Genomic DNA, 17,675 nt, shown 5'->3' on the forward strand with positions numbered 1-17,675 from the left:
AACCATGGTATAATTAAATTAATTTATGGCAATTAGTACTTTAGATTAACTACAATAATTAAATAAGTAATAACATAATTTAAATAATTTTTTTAAAAAGAAATGCAGTATGTTGTTAAATAGTGCTGAGCTCAGCCAAGCACCGTTGGAGTCAAGAAGGATTAGACCAAGGAGAGAAGAAGAAGAAGAGGAAGAAGAAGAAAAAGAGGCAGAAGAAGAAGAAGAGGGAGAGAAAGGAAGAAGAAGAATAAAAAAATGGGAGGCGGAGCTAGGCCATAGGGGAGGGAAACGACTGTTGGTGGCCACTCAGTGGCCGGCCTCTCGCTAGCGACTCAACCCTCCGACGACCTCGAGGGAGAAAGAGAAGGTTAGAAAGCTAGAGAGAGAGAGGGGGGGATAGGGAGAGTGAGAGGCTCACCAGTAGGGTAAGGGGCCGATGACGGCTCTTCTCAATTATTAGAGGTGGCTATGGAGCTAGAGGGAGAGAGAGAGAGCTAAAGAGAGGGAAAAGCCGAGAGAATAAGAGAAAAAGAGAGAAAATTAGAGAGAGAAAGGGAGACTAGGGTGGTCATGTGGCGGCGACGGAGTGGCTGGTGGGCTTAGTCCCATCTCCACGTGGCATCGATCTGTGAAAGGCTCGATGGGGTTGTGTGGCACCTTTACTGCACTTTTGCATACAATGCATGCTGGGCATGAGTCGACCACAATGTGGCTAGTCACGTCATGTCCAACTTTTCTTTTTGCTAGCTTGGGTAATTACACGTAATGCATATATACTCTTTTTTCACAAACCATTAAGTAGGTGTCGGTGGTTGGATGAGCGTAATGAAATAAACTAATAGCGAACGGAATGGAGCTCCATAAGAATTGCTTTTACTATAGCTTAAGTATAGAAAATATATTTTTTTTCACTTAACTTGCCAAATGTAATAGAATAATATAATACAGTATAAGAAAATATTAAATATTACTTTGGTCATAATTATTGTAGATTGCTAAGAAAAGCTTGGTTTTGGTATTTCATGTTCTAATAAAAGGTTAATAAGTTTGCATGTCATCTCAATTACTAGCCCTTCTACATGAAAAAAAGAGACTTCAAAATTTAGGTTTTATGCAGTTAAGAATTTCTACAATTTATGAAAAAAATTTATTCATATGCAAATATGATAAATGAATAGACATATATCCAAAATTCTGAACAATCTCTGATTCCATCTAAAATGAATATCTCTTCCAACCGTTCGATTTATTTTTCTTTCTCCAATTCCAACACCAATTCATCAACAAGAAATTTAGTATTACAAAATGGGAAACAAAAATAAGGAGGAGACTTACATGCTCTCCGATTGCTCGGTGAAGAAAGGGGAAGCTCCTGTGACTATTTCGTCTTTTATCAGTCGCAAACAAAAGTGGATTTTTGGATGGTTTGCAATATGGAGAAGGGTTACGAAAACTATATTCATAATATGTTTTAATTTTTCTAAGGAGAGAATTAGAGAAGAAAACTATTTTTTCATATTTTACAAATAATATCTCATTGCATTCAATGTAACAAAATATTCTCAAAGTTGATGGAGGGTTAATTTTGGTATTTTTGAAAAGTTTGGGTGAAGCTGAAAAGAAAACCTAAAATGGGTAGTGTGGCAAAATCATAAATTATTTTGGTTTATGGTGCATATTGTGAGAGTATTTTTCCCTAGAGCATAGCTTTGAGATTTGTTTTTTCTCTTAATTTAACCCATATAAAATATATATATATATATATATCAAGAAAATAGTTTACTATGTTTTTTTCTTCCTATTTCTCTTATTCTGTTTATAAACTAAAATAGAACATTAGTTCTAATCTAATCGGAGAATTGGGTGCTCTTCTGCTTGCTATCAATTGAAGCTCCGGAATCGCTCTCCTCTGTACTCCCTCCGTTCCTCTCGATCCAAACCACGACAAACACATCAATAAGGGAGAGAAAGAGAAAGAGAGAGAGAGAGAGAGAGAGAGAGAGAGAGAGAGAGAGAGAGAGAGAGAGAGAGAGAGAGAGAGAGAGCTCAGTCTGGTGGAAGGGGAAGATGGATGGGGTGGTCTCAGCGCCACAGCTGAGTCCGGAGGAGGAAAGGCTCCTCATAAGAGACATCACCGTCGCCGCCGAAGCCCATTCCAAAGAGGGCGACGCCTTCTACCTCATAACCCAGAGGTATTCCGCATTACCCAACTAGCAAGATCCAATCTTATTTACTTTTCTCATGTCCTTTTGTATTGATTTCGCACTTGGTACTCGAGATTATCCGGTTACATGGTGGTTTTGACAACATTATAAAAATGGATCCAGCAATAGTATATGTTTTCTATATTATTAGGGGTTGGTTCTTGAAAATTCTGTTTTCTTTTTTCAGTGATTTTGGTCTTTTTAGAGGATGGCTATTAATTTTCCTCAATTAATCTGCAAGCCCTTTTCTGTTGTTCATCAACCTATCAATTGGTTTCTGAAGTTCGAAAAATGATCTCTTAGTTGGACAACTATCGCTTCTACTTTATAAAGGAGGTTGATTGGATTGTCCACTGATGTATGTCTCTAAGATGATTTCTCTTGGCTGTTACGGGTATATTAAGAAATGATTGATATAGTGCCAGAAAAAAGTTCATTAATGGTTAACACTTGCTTTTGTATTGGGGATAGATGTAGAAATGTTCGAAAGGAAAATGTGTTTTAAACAATATCTGATGTTGTTACTGGGGAGGAAAAGCTTTGGTACATCATAAGTGTCATTTTAATTTTTGAGTAGTATCATTCTTTAGTACCTCTAGATTCTTCAGGATAATTTTACCTACATGTTCCATTAAAATTTTCTCTTTCATGTTTTCCCCTGTCTGTTAAATTTGAAGTGACTTTCATATATTTCTATCAGTTAACTGTTTTCTTTTTCATAAATTCAATTTCTCTTGGTGCAAATAGATGGTGGCAACGTTGGCTTGATTATGTTAATCAAGATGTGGCTAGTACATCAATCAATGGATTCTCTTCCCATGCTTCTCATCAACATGAATCAGCTTCTTCAATCACCCCAAAAAGACCATCTGCTATTGACAATTCTGATTTAATAGATGATGTTACATCTGAGGTTTCTAATGTGGAAATTGAACTTCATGACACATTAGTTGAAGGCCGTGACTATATATTGCTTCCACAAGAAGTTTGGGAAAAGTTGCATGGTTGGTAAGTTATGAAGATTATAAGCATATCTAACAACTTGATTGATTTCTTATTTGCTTATTTGTAGTCATAGCACTATAATATATATATATATATCCTTGTTGATTTGTATTAAGTGTGCCAAAAGGTCTAATATTTATAGTTGTGGTGATTTATCTTATTTGTTTTTTCTCAATGAACTTCTCTAAATATCTGATTTAGCAGAACTCATGTAACTTCATGTTCTGTAACATGTAAAGATCTATGTCATATTCTTTATTTTTACGAGATGTTACAATGGTACATACCTTTTGACCTTAAGATTGCAATTCTATCTCTTTGTTATTGTTTGGTCAAGGGCAAAGAACACACCTACCGCTAAAACCAAAGTGGACCTTCATGCAGTGATTGTCATATCACATTTTCACCGATGGGAAGTGGGAGAGATTATCTTGTAAGATTACATGGAGAAAGATATTACATGTCCATAGGTAAAAATTACATGCCATTTTTTACTAGCGAATGCTATGCAAGACCTTAGATTAGCTGAAGGAGAAGCAATATGAGATATTTTGTCATCTAGATGTATTTGGTTTCCTTGAAAAAGAAGTCCTCTATGAGAGTTGTCAAATCTAGTTTTACTCTGGGATATCCATTTAATTATTGGATTATAAAAGACGCCAAACCATACCAATTGTTTTAACTATATTGACTTCTAAAATCCTTATTCATCTTGCTCAAATTTGGATTGGGTGATCCATTGAATAACCCAAATCCTATTACACCCTAGTGAGTGATAAGCTTTTAGTAAGAAAGGAGGAGGCATGCAGTGAAGGAGGTCAGAATTAGAATGTTTGTGCTACAATTTTGTTGTTTTCGGAATAACACATGGAGTGGAGCTTTTACATTGCTACAAACATTTTGAATATCTTGTAGATTTGGGATGGTGAGCAAGAATCAATGTACTTTGGCTGCAAGGTTAGGTCGATCACCTACGAGGCTTTTGATAATTTTTTAAAATATAATTGAGCTAAATGAGGCATCTTGATGTTCCAAAATCTTGGCAAGATCCTATCGTCTGGTAAATAATTACAACAGTACATGATGACTGATGCATGCCTATAAGGGTCAGTAGGCCCCCGTAGGTAAACCTGTTTTATGCAAAATCAACATGGGTTGACATGGTGTTGTCCTAGCGTTGCCATGAGTTAGCATGCCATAGGAATGTGGTAGTATGGGAGGGTACAGGTGTCGGCAGGCATTAGCATGATATATGCTGGCTTATGCCATTTGACAACTCTTGGCCCCCGTTCACTTTGAAAATAATTTTTTTCTTATTCTGTAATGCAATTTTTTATTCCAGAATAACAACTAAATCTTATAATAACTCTATTATACAATACAAATACTATTCATCAAAGTTATATTTTTCGTATTTTAGAATACAACTCTTTATTTCAAAATAACATCTAGATATCATAATAACTCTATTATAAAATACAAATATTATTTATTAAAATTACATCCCATACCACACACTAACCCAGTTACTAATTTACTGTTGATACCTATCTCATCAATCTACTTTATATCAAATAAAAAAATATTTATGATAATTTCATAAAAAAACAACTATTTTTCATCTTTTTCATTATTTTATATTACATCAAAGATAATTATTATACTGTTACTTCAGAATACAAGTGAATACAAGAATAATTATTCCTAAAATAAAGACGTCATTTTGAAAATAACAAAGAGAGATACTTATTCTAGGATTGACCTTATTCCTAAAGTAAACAATGTCTTATAGTTTACATTGGCAAATCTCTCTCTCTCTTGTCTATTTTTCTTGTGGTCAAGCGCTTCTTGCAAATTCCTAGAAGAGTGAAAGAGTGAAGTTGTTGGCTCTCTACTCAGGTCTACAACCCTTTTGGATTCTTATGATTGCTGAATTGTTTTCTAGTGGACCCCATGTTTTGGAAAATGTTTTGATATGATAATGCCAATGAGGGTTCTGCAAGACCAAAATCATAGAACTTTTTGCAGCAATTTTCTCTATTTGGTGTAATTTTTTTATATTTTGCTTTTCAGGTATGGAGGAGGTCCAACATTACCAAGAAAAGCAATCAATACAGGGTTGTCTCAGACTGATTTAGCCATTGAAGTCTATCCTCTGCGCCTTCAATTATTTTTGACGCCAAAAGGAGAGCGAGCTGTTGTTAGGATAAGCAAGAAGGTCTAGCTCAAGTTTCAAATCAACCACTTCATCTACCATTGTTAATTTCTTTATCTTTTTTTCATGTGCTCATGTATCAGCTAACAAAGAGTTTTTGGACTGTTGGTGATCAAATAATCTTCTTACTGCAAAGTATTATTAGTCTGTTGATTCACACAATATGGGGTTCTTCCTAAAACTTGCTTCATTCTTCAAACAAATGTCATTGGCAATTACATTTTAAAGCTGTACCTTCTTGGGATAGCTTTTACTAAGAAATGCTACTGACTGTAAGATTCCATGCCATCTCTGCAGGAAACAATTGGCGAGCTTCATAAAAAGGCTTGCGAAGTTTTTGATTTGATCTTGGATCAAGTAAAGAGTTTCTTTACCTGTTCAGTCTGCAGATTTTGAAGTTGTTTTGTTATTTATTTACACCCTATATTCAGGTATGCATTTGGGACTTCTATGGTCAGCAGAAACATGCTTTGATGGACAACATGGCGAAAACGTTAGATGATGCCAATATTCAGATGGACCAAGATGTATGTTTTAACTGTTTTTAATCATCTTTCTTCTTGAAAATGAATTGCATAATAAAAAAAAATCTTGCTTTAGCATAAGAAGATGACCATTCAGCTATAGCATATTTCGAGCTTATGATCTCGTGAGATTCTATTCTTGTGCGGTGATACTAAAATTCTGATCTAAATGGTTTTGATTGCTGCATCGCCTGAGTTCTGCCAGTGGATTTCTAAACCTTATACGTAAAAGTCGTGCATCATTTTGGTGGTAATAACAGAATCATGCTCATGCTTGGTACTTGGAAAAATAATAGTGCATGTGTCACTATTTTCAGATGTTTACATGAGCATGAAGATCATATTCATTGACAAAACAATGAGCTCCCATAATTGTGTTCCAGTGCATCTTTTCTCATGTTTTATTTCCTTTTTTATTTCCTTGTAGTTCTAGGTCAAGGTCCTAAAAACCTTGTCTAACAAATAGTCAGTTACTTCAACAAAGTTAAACACTTTAGAAGCTGTTAAGTGAGAGACCTATCTTCTGCATAGTGCATATGCCATAGCAGGTGCATACGCTCTCCAAGGTTTTACTTTTATCCAAGATATTTCGGAACTCATTAATTGTGTAGGAATGTGTAAAACTCCAGAACTTAATTGAGAACCTATTTAATATGTTCTAAATTTTTGGAAAGGAAACTTAAGTAAATTTGTGGATACTCAAATTTAATGAGTATCTTATTATTCTAACTAAAGAGTGTCTTGAAAAATTTTGTGTTAAAACAGAGCAGCTGATATGCCCATAATTTGGTTGATGATTAGAGGTTTTTACAGAAGGGGTGACAGATGGTTTACCATAGATTATTAATCAGTTCCTAGAGAAGAGAGTGAGTTCATGGAAATTTCATTTAATTTGTTTCAAGTAAAAGATTTGAGGAAAGTTTGCAGACCTCTGTTTGACTCCTTCACGGCAGATATATGACACTTGCTTATGTTTATCTGTTCTAATCCTACTATGGATTGTGGATAAGTTCTTTAACATATCAATATGGCCTATAGCTTGATATGTTTTCTTCTTTCATGTTCTATGTTTCTTCTGTCTTAGTTTTAACACCAACATTCATAAGTCAAACATGCTTAGCATCATGATATATACTTAGATATTGTATAACATTGTTTTGCCCTCTCTTGGGTAGTCTTTGTATGCATCTAGAGACATTCTGGAGCAATTTCATCTATTATCTGAATTTGATTATGGATCAAAAGTTATTTTATACAGATTCTGGTAGAGATCCTTACTGATGGAAATGGTGGTCTTGATGGTGGATGCATGAGCTCCGTACAAGAAAATGGATGCACTGAGACAACTTCTATGGTTGTGGAGCCTTCTAGGTCGAGCTTGTCAGCTGCTGAAAATTTGTCTACAAACAACTATACTTCTAGAAGCTGTAGCTCAGAGTTCTCACAGAGCCAATACCTTGCTTCTCCAAGCAGTGACTTGGATATGCATACGACCAATAGCATCAGTACAAGAGGAGCTCCTTTAGGTCTGACAGGACTGCTAAATCTTGGAAATACCTGTTTCATGAACAGTGCAATACAATGTCTAGTCCATACACCAGAATTTGCTAGATATTTTCGTGAAGACTACCGCCAAGAAATAAATAGACAGAACCCATTTGGCATGGTTGTGAGTATCTTTTTCCATATCGGACTATTTTTAGTCTCCTTGCATGAATATTGAATCTTGTCTGCAAAGAAGTCTACAAATGCTTTTTGTTTGTCTCCTTTCAGTCTCTTTCTTGTTTTTCCACAGTACTGGATCCTAATGGCTGCACCCTTCCTGTTTTCTTAAATAATTAATTCTGTCTTAAGACCACATAAGACTATCTTTGCGACATTCCAGTTTATGTCAACTTCATCTACGGGCACTCAACTAATTAGTGCTGATATCAAGTTCTGTAACAATGACCATATGCAGAAAAATAAGTGCAATTTAATTTTTCCACTTCCATTCTTATTTAACTCTGACTTTCTAGGTAAAGGTGCTTTACATGGAGCTTCAAGTACTTCCACATATATTTCTAGAGCATAATGGTTGATCAAAAATATAATATAAATGCGATATTTTTATTATATAATTGGAACTACACCCTTGGTTATGGATCTGTTACTAATATTAACTGAATAAGCATTCGTGTTATTTCCTTTTTTTAATTTTTATTATCCACACTACATGGGATGTTTGTTATAGGGACATGCATGTGGAAGTTCTTTGTACTAACCAAGTTTCCAAGTTCCTTTTGGAAGAAAGGAGAGTGCAAACTTCCTCTTTTAGCTGATTGTTTCATGTATATATAGGCATGTAGAATTCATTTTCTTACTCCTTTTCTACCTACAATTTGTCAGATTACTCAAAAGAACTTATTGCTTTCTTAGATGTGGAGCAAACTGGCCTAGCTTATATTCATCCTAGAATTAAAGGTCAAAGGATTGATTACACTCCAATCATTTCTTATTTCACAATGAGTTATTGTATATTGTAATCACTTCACTATAATATTTTCTCCTTCATCTGCTTTTGTTCATTTTATTTGTCAATGTATTGTTGATACTTAAGATACCTAGATGCTTCTTCATATATTGTTGTAATCTCCAGGTATTCTAGTATTCAATGCATATGAGAATATATCATGTTGTATGGATCTTATAAGTTTATTCTTTGCACTGGAACCTGTACCAGTGGCTACTTGGGACATTAAACCAATATACTAGCCACTGGCTTCAGTTTTAAATATAGATGACTGCTTATGTTCTGCCATTCTGTTGATCTGCATTAAGTACAATCTCTTTGTATAGATCATGCAGAACTCACAAGCCCAGATATGGTTTCTGTATCAACTTTTTGAAATATGAGCCACAGTCATGGTCTCTACATAAACACAACAAGAGCCCTAATCTAATCTTCATCTTTGGTTTACACTTTTAAAATCTATTGCTATCTAGCACCATCGTCTCTATTATCGGTCAACCATATGTGTCATCAAGATCAATGATGGGTGTGCCGACTAGCACGGGATGTGCCGGTCGGCACTTACTATGCTGGCTGCGTACCGGCTTGTGGCACGAGGGTGCCATACAATACTCCTCTTAGCAGCTTTGTTGCTCGCCATCAACCTCACAGTCGACCTTGTCGTCAAGCTTGCCGTTGCCACTCGCCGTCACTGTTCGCCGTCATCCTTGTTGCCCCTCGAGCTTGAGGTGCCATGCGCACTCGTTGGGTGCCCTAGCTCGAGGAGGAAAAAAGAGTTAGTAGGTCAGGTCAAATAAAACATTAAGTTGTGGCTGGCGAGCAGTGACGATGAGGTCTACAACGAAGGGTAAAAGTGAGTAGTTTCCTTCATCTTTTTCCCTTCCTGTCTCGTGCTGTGGTTGTGGCATGACCATCTTTGATCAAGAATAACTTGATTTGAGTACCCTCGTCTTCCCTTTGCATTTAGTATCTCCAATTTGGCCAGAAAGTTTCATATGAAACATGTCCATGGTCACACTTGATACTATCAGTGAGCAATTTTGCTATTGATTTTCTAGCGAATGATGTTTGATACTCAGATAAATATTTTTTCTCTGTTCTTATTCATCAGAGAGGTTCTTCTTTAAACTATCAAGCAGCTATGTGCATTTCGTATACATCCACTAATATGTTATGATAATGTAGGGTGAGCTTGCTTTAGCTTTTGGGGAGCTACTGAGGAAGCTGTGGGCTCCTGGACGCTCTCCAGTTTCTCCTCGGCCATTTAAAACAAAGCTTGCTCGTTTTGCACCTCAATTCAGCGGATATAATCAACATGATTCCCAGGTTCAATATCTCTCAATCGGTCAGACTTTAACTCTTGTTTGGTACATTGCTAAATCTTGAGCTGTATTCTGTCTGTGCACATTCCACAGGAACTTCTGGCATTTCTCTTAGATGGACTTCATGAGGATCTGAACCGTGTGAAAAATAAACATTATACAAAAACTAAAGATGCTGATGGGCGACCAGATGAAGAAGTTGCAGATGAGTACTGGGCAAATCACATAGCTCGAAATGATTCAATCATTGTTGATGTATGCCAGGTGAGTTCCCAAATATATATTGATTTATTCTTTAAATGGTTAGTCATCATATGCCATCACCTAGTTGGATCATTCCAACATCTAATTGTGCTGCAGTATATTGTGATTCCATTTGTTTACAAGAGAACTGATAAGTAAGCTAGATAGATAAATGTACTCTTTATTTCTTTGTTCATAAGATAATACATTCTCCGACCAATTATAAGAGTTACTGAGATAAGCAAGGTGCCCAAGAGGGTTATTAGCTACACTGGACTAAGAACAGGAAAGTATTGCTCATGACTAAATCTTATAATGGCAAGGTGCCTACAGTGTCTTTTCTTATCAGTAAATAGTTTTGTTACTTTTTTTGAGTCATTTACTCAATTTAAGTTTAATTATGTTCAATTTAGTTTGATTTAAGTGATCCATTTCAATTGGTCAACTGAGCTAGCAAGCTAGTATTTGAGTAAATCTGAGGTGGGTGTTGCCCACATTGAATCAAATTAGGAGAAAGATCAGTCTCTGGAGTATGTAATTGAGTTTAATTTGATCTAAGAAAGGTTCTGTATGTATCAGGAGATGGCCACTTATTGGAGCAGTATTTGGATAGGTAAGCCACAAAACACTAGTAGGTAATAAAGTCTCAATCACTTGTTCAACCCTGACCATAAATTCTTAGTAGAGCTCTGATTTAACTAAGGTCTATATGGAGAGTTAGACTCTATTACCTAGGGTTGGGTCCAAAATATCCCAAGACAAATCTTTTATTTGTTTTTGTTGATATAATGTTAGTGTTACATGTCAGTCTGAGTTTTGGTTTTGTATTATCTTCTATTAAGCCGTCCAGGATTCAAAATCAATAAAGCTCTTCTGGAAAATGCCAGGATTTTGTGTAGATCTCACTATAATTAGGCTTAATATCTTCACAACAGAAAAAATCTTGATTTATTTTTCTTTAAACAATGTTTTTATTTGCCATAAATTGGATAAATTCATATGTTGTGTGTCATAAAATTTTTTTCCCCTGAATGTGTCTACAAAGTCAGTATAGATCAGTCAAAAATTTTTATTTAACTCTATTTGGTTCCAAATCCTAGAACGATAATAATTGTCAACTATCAACAGAAGCCCTAGATTGCTAGCATACCTTCCATATTTTACCCCTACTATTCCCTGTTCCATGGACCTAAGATTCCTCGCATATAAATATATTAATGTTATTACTGAATCGGTTGCCCTTTTTAATACTATGGAGAGAAAACTGTAATCACCTAAACAGTTCCGATAGTTCTCTTTACTTCCTGTAAATATATATCTACATGCACTACTATGTAAACATCCTCCTATAACCGTAGTTTGTCTTTTAGAACGCAGTATATGCAGCCACATATGTGGTGGCGGTGGATAAACTGCTCCGCATACGCATTATGTGGAATTATATGTGGCCAGACTTCATATATGCTCTATATGTGGACTGTGTATTCAATATTCGCCTGCATATACACATATGCATGAATATACTGAGCAGGGATCACGTATTGACTGTAGTTACTGTATATGTGTTGTGTTGTACTAGCAATAGATAAGCAACTAACTATGAATGCATATGATAACTAATAAGTTGTATTATTGTTATTATCTATTTGTACTTTTTTTTTCAAATACTTTATTGGTATGTGGTTATCAACATATCACATCTGGTACAAATGTTTACTAGGTAGTTCACTTCTGTGATCATATGATTATAAATCATATACCTATTCGTGGATAAGATTTTAATAAGATATGATTGTCCATATATCATTTAGTTACTTTACCCATCTATTAGTTTATTACCAAGGAAAAATTCTAATATACTATGATTGAATACTATATATATATATATATATATATATATATATATATATAATGTATGCATGTATATTACTGCCTGACTGCCTCTATATAGCAGGCACTTTGCACAACATTAAAATTTTCTTCTGGGAAACATTCTAATTGTAATAAAGAAAATGAGAAAATGACTCTTGTCAACTAGGAAGAGTAGATACTTTTATAATCTAGTGATATTGTATTGGACACCATATGGGTGGATTCTTTGGAGAATTCAAAGATAAGTCATATTGAAGATAATTGAAATGTTAATCTATTGTTATCGTTTTGAAGGAATGGGGTATTGGTATTTCATGCCACAATAAACTTGTGAAATATAGATCAAGTTTCTATTTTTTGTTCTTTATATTTTTAACTGAGAATTTGTTATATTTTGTTTGCTTTGTTTGGTGAATTAAATTATGGATGTGCTTAAGTATGTACTGTCACTTGTGATAATAACATAGTTAAATAGATTACAACCATATGTAGGCGTCTGCATATTTAGACTATATATCCTTAATATTTATAACCAGGGTATTTTCAAGTTTTGCCTTATCAGCATAACCATCATAATTATATTATGTAGTCGTGTCTGTACCTCATCCTATCCATGGGCCATACTTTCATAATGTGTCTATAACTGGAGTCTTTAGTGTATATCCATTGTTACTTCATATTTGTGCGACTAACTGCTGCATAAGTTGGCCATATTGTTTAAACTTTGTTAGAATTCATACAGAGACTGATTGTGATGGAATTATTCTTCTTACTTTGACTGTTGGTTACTTTCTTTTAATCTCTTATTCTACCAACTCCCAGAAACTTAGTGGTCTTTGATACAAAATTGCTCTGCAGTTAATCTAAGTATTTCTACTTTGACAGGGTCAGTACAAGTCAACCTTGGTATGTCCTGTATGTGGGAAAGTTTCAGTGACATTTGATCCTTTTATGTACCTTTCATTACCTCTACAATCTGCCTCATCCCGGACTATGACTGTTACGGTCTTCACTAGTGATGGCAGTGTGCTCCCAAAACCTTGCACTGTAAACGTACCAAAGCAAGGTCGAGTCAGGGACCTGCTTCAAGCTCTAAGCACATCTTGTTTGCTTAAAAGTGGGGAGGAGCTACTACTTGCAGAGGTTTGTTAAAATTCAGTCAGAAAAGCTGGGGATAACAAATTTATGATATTGTCATAGTTGCTTCACTTTGAGTTGAATATGTGCAGATACGTGGTCACTTAATTCATCAGTTTCTGCAAGATCCTGCACTTCTGCTGTCTACAGTTAAGGATGATGATCATCTGGCGGCTTATAAGCTCCCAAAAATGGGAAAGAATTCTACTTACATACAGTTTGTACATCGTCGTGAAGAAGTGTAGGCATTTCTTGGATCCTTAATGATTCTCTAATTAGATTCTATTTTACTGTACGGAAATGCTTGTTTGTTCCTGTCTCATGAATATTCAAAATTTTAGGGAGCCTGGGAACACCAGCAGCTCAACATGCTGGAAACCATACGGCACGCCTCTCTTATCGCTGATCTCACGTGAGGTAACTGTCAGATGTTCTGACATCCAAGTGATGGCTTGTAAGATGTTAGCTTCTATGCTACAAAATGAAGAGCTACAGCCTTCAAACCTTTCAATTTCCAGTGACATTGGAGCATTACAAGCTCCTCAAGATGAAGGGATTAAAGAAAGATGCATTTCTTCATCTGAAACTGATAGTAGAGAACAAGAACATTTGAAAAGAGTAGCACCTTTCAGACTGCAACTTCAGTTGGTTGATGAAAATAATGCATGCATTGATTTGTCAGAGGAGAAAGTCATCAAGATACCATCACTGACTGCATCCGCTGTTGTGTATATAAATTGGTCTAAGAAGGATTTGAAAAGGTTTGATACTCGTCATCTGGAGAGTATTCCTGAAGTGGTTAAGTATGCTCCTCCACCTAAGAGAACTCGTAGTGAACCTCTCTCACTATATGCATGCCTGGATGCTTTCTTGAGGGAAGAACCACTGGTACCTGAGGACATGTGGTTAGTCTCATAACTTTCCTAGTAGAACTAATCAGGTAGTTTGACAGCTAATATCTCCAGAAAAAGAGATGATACCTATTGCTTTTCCGAATGTACTACAAGCAACAGCACTGGGTCCTCTTTGACTCATTGAGATCCCACCAATAAACTTCAAAGAGGAGTTTGCTTTTTGGCTGGCTGAACCTTTTCATGTAGCTTCAGTTATTTTGCACTAGATACCATTTAATCTAGAAAAATGGTTAAATATCAGCCACTGGCACATCTATCCTAATTAGTTGCTATAAAAGGAAGTCAGAGAACTTTCTCTACTTTCCACAAAATTTCATTTAGGATGGTTCTACTATTTCTGAATATAATTTCTGTTAAATTTATGCTAGGTCACCTCCAGATTTTTAGATGTTGCTACTATCAAAATTTACTCTTTTCCTTATCCTTAACCATCACTTGCTTTCAATTTTTTATATATTTAGTGGATCTGATTAACCTTAGGTACTGCCCAAGATGCAAGGAGCAAACTCAAGCTAGCAAAAAGTTGGACTTGTGGAGACTTCCCCAGGTGTTGGTTATTCATCTGAAGAGATTCTCTTTTAGCCGGTCAACAAAGCATAAGCTAGAAACTTTTGTCAATTTCCCAATCCATGATTTGGATTTGACGAATTATGTTGCCAACAAGAAAAACTCACACCGCCAGATTTACGAATTGTATGCCCTGAGCAACCACTATGGAAGCATGGCAAGTGGGCATTACACTGCACACATCAAGGTTGGCTTTCTATATATACTCTGGCAGTCCACTTTCCTGCAAGAAATTCTATTTAAATGATTTGTAGGCTCCTAGCTGTTTTTTTTTTACTGACGTTCTTGTGATATCAGCTATTCACATTACTACTGAGTATTATACCCTGCTCTAGTTAGCCTGCACAAACACCTGTGGCAAATAATACTTTTGGCTTGTTCTAAGTCATGAATACCTTAGGTTCAAAATTCCTTTTTTCTTACATATAAATGATAACTTTCATATCTTTTTCTACTTAATCCTGGGGAGATATAAATTGTGATTATTCTGTTATTAAGAATATGGAAGCTTGGTAATCTGTTACTGACATGTGATAACAAAATAGAATTATTTTTCATGTTCATTATCTGAAATTCTTCTTATGATTCACTTCTTTGCAGCTCCTAGATGAAAATAGATGGTATAATTTTGATGATAGCCATATATCACCTATCAACGAGGAAGATGTGAAGTCAGCTGCAGCCTATGTGCTCTTCTACAGGAGAGTTAAAGCAGATCCAGCTGTTAGTAATGGAGTCCAGTCTTGCACAAACCAAAACCACAATCTTAGCTGGAGATAGATTCTTCTTGCATCATGTTATCCTTTTCATCTCTCGAGAACAGATTTCAAAACAAAAGCCATGTAAAAATTAATAGGATTGGCTGGAAGGCAATTCTTTGTATCAATATAGCATGGATGAGCTCCATCAAAACTTACAAAATCAGCAATTTTTGCAATCTTACTCCTCATTCTGAAGGTCTATATAAATCTAATGCTTAAACTTTTACAAGTAATGCAATTTGTAAGCTAAGAGCCGTAGTTCCTTATATGATGGAATGCCCTTCTGAAGGAAATACTCTGTTTTACTTAAAAGAAAAATTGCCTTCAGTGCCTGTCAGCCATTTGGCTAATATTCCAGTGGAAGCTGCAGAGATTGTACCAATAACCCATTTTATGTGAATCTATGAGTGTTTAGGCTTAGATTTTGGAAAGGAAACTTACATCTTATATTTTCTAATACTAAAGACTTACCTGTTGCTATCAGGCAATGTTTTGGGTTTGGTAGTTTTTGATTGAAAACTTGTTCAAGGTCTGAACCTGCTGATTCTCAGGGGAGGAATGCATGATAATTTGTATAATTTTGCAATCTTTCAAGTGTTTACCAGTTTTGCAATTCTTGGCAAATCTACAGTGATGTTAACTCATGGTAATGTGCTAGGTATTATGGAATTAGATTAGCACACATTCTTTCCTTCAAAGTCCCCCTAACTGGATACCTGGTTCCACATTAGTACTGATTTATGTTTAATTTGGGATGCATAAGATCCAATCAAATAGGTTATTTTTAATTTAGTTTTGTAATCTTGGTAGAGTGCAATCGCATTTAATGTGTCAATGAAATAAGATGTGAATTTTCTGACCTATCAAAAAGAAACTATTTCTTTAAGTTAATTCGCCCTCTATCTAATTACTTTTAGAATAGTGGATATTAGATTGATAGCTTACACGCGCATGTATAAGTTAATTTGCATAGATAATTTTATCTATAAAATAAGTATTTCTTTCGGGGCTCAAAGTATGAGAAGTTTGACACTTATATATTATATTAATATTTCTTAAATATTCACTACAGTATTTAACTCAATTTTTGTTATTTTTTATTACTAAGATACCATTTTAAAGCTAATTTTTATTTACTTCTCTTCATAGAATTGAATAAGTGATTATATAACTTTAAAATATTCTTTAAACTCTTTTAATCTTACCATTAATTTATCATTAATAATATATGAACTCTACTTAAATTTGAGCTCAAAGTTAATAAAATATTTGTATTCAATATTTCCAACAGGAACATAATAGATCAGACATAATTTGAACAATTTATTGTGACCTTTAGTTATGCCCTACACTGGTATAAATTACTTGAATCCCAACTATTCGATAGGAGTATGCCACCACAGCAAGAAGCCTTGAATCCCAACTATTTGATAGGAGTATGCTTTAGGAATCCAATTCATTCATTCGTCACTATTTAATGTAAGATTCTTTTTCTTCATCTTTTTTTTTTTTAATGAAAGATCCTCTATTAAATTGAGTAGTATCATATCCTTCCTTTCTATATCCTTCTTTTGGTTCTCCTCACTCTCAGTAGAATCCCTCTCTAAAGTTGATATTTATATGTCTGTTCCCTAAAACACTTATTTTTAGATGGGTACCCTTGATACCTTTGTTTTTGCATAGATACCTATAGACATTTAATCAGCAGTTAACTTTGATGGCTTCTTGTATTTGATGGGATTCTTTTCTCCCGTCCCAGTTTTGAGTATGATGTCCTTGCTTTTCTTGTTCGTTGATCTTCCTAGAGAAAAGTCACTATTCGAAGGGACTCCCGCTAGGTTGTCGATCACCTTTTTGGCGACTTCTTCAGGAGGAGCATAATCAAGGACGCATCTTCCTCTAGGAGATCTAGTACAGTGGAGGTCCATTTTCCCTTCTAGAGGGACATTTGATTCATTTTCCTCGCTTCTCACTTTGTAGTTATAATTGGACTCAACCTAATTACTCTCTCATCTCTCAGCATCCTCCTGTGGGTCACCCCCTGTTTCCTGGTTGCGGAGTAATCTTCTAGCCGTCTTATGAGAGGCAAATTCCTTTTGGATCTAGGAGAAAAGGTTCTGATGACACCTAACCTACAATAATCAGTGAAAGACTTCTGTATAAATTTCTTTGCTCTTGAAATTGGTTGCCAAGATACCAAAGCTAAGACATGATGTCATGAGAACGTTCAACCACATCTATCATTCCAAAACTACTTCAGAATAAATACTGCTGCATATTGCACTATCTTGCATATAAGATATGTGAATTTTGTGGTCATAGCAACTCAAGAATCAATTGTTAAACAGCATTATGATTTATTCTGTGATCCGATATATCGCAACCTAACTCAAAGAGCA

The 17,675-nt window shown here is 35.2% G+C and overlaps 1 protein-coding gene across 1 annotated transcript; it reads left to right on the top strand.

Moving 5' to 3' along the window:
* Positions 1-1,859: 1,859 nt before the first annotated feature.
* Positions 1,860-15,505, top strand: LOC140761686 (ubiquitin carboxyl-terminal hydrolase 5). Its single transcript, XM_073099119.1, has 13 exons — positions 1,860-2,192; positions 2,952-3,212; positions 5,283-5,427; positions 5,722-5,781; positions 5,856-5,951; positions 7,207-7,617; positions 9,646-9,786; positions 9,876-10,046; positions 12,783-13,040; positions 13,127-13,275; positions 13,376-13,939; positions 14,429-14,702; positions 15,116-15,505. Exons 1-13 carry the CDS (start codon positions 2,068-2,070, stop codon positions 15,293-15,295), a joined length of 2,835 nt encoding a protein of 944 aa, XP_072955220.1. The 5' UTR covers positions 1,860-2,067; the 3' UTR covers positions 15,296-15,505.
* The last annotated feature ends 2,170 nt before the right edge of the window (positions 15,506-17,675 follow it).

The sequence above is a fragment of the Typha angustifolia genome, chromosome 1 (genome assembly GCF_048772165.1).
Source record: "Typha angustifolia cultivar Huaian chromosome 1, ASM4877216v1, whole genome shotgun sequence".
Taxonomy (NCBI): Eukaryota; Viridiplantae; Streptophyta; class Magnoliopsida; order Poales; family Typhaceae; genus Typha; species Typha angustifolia.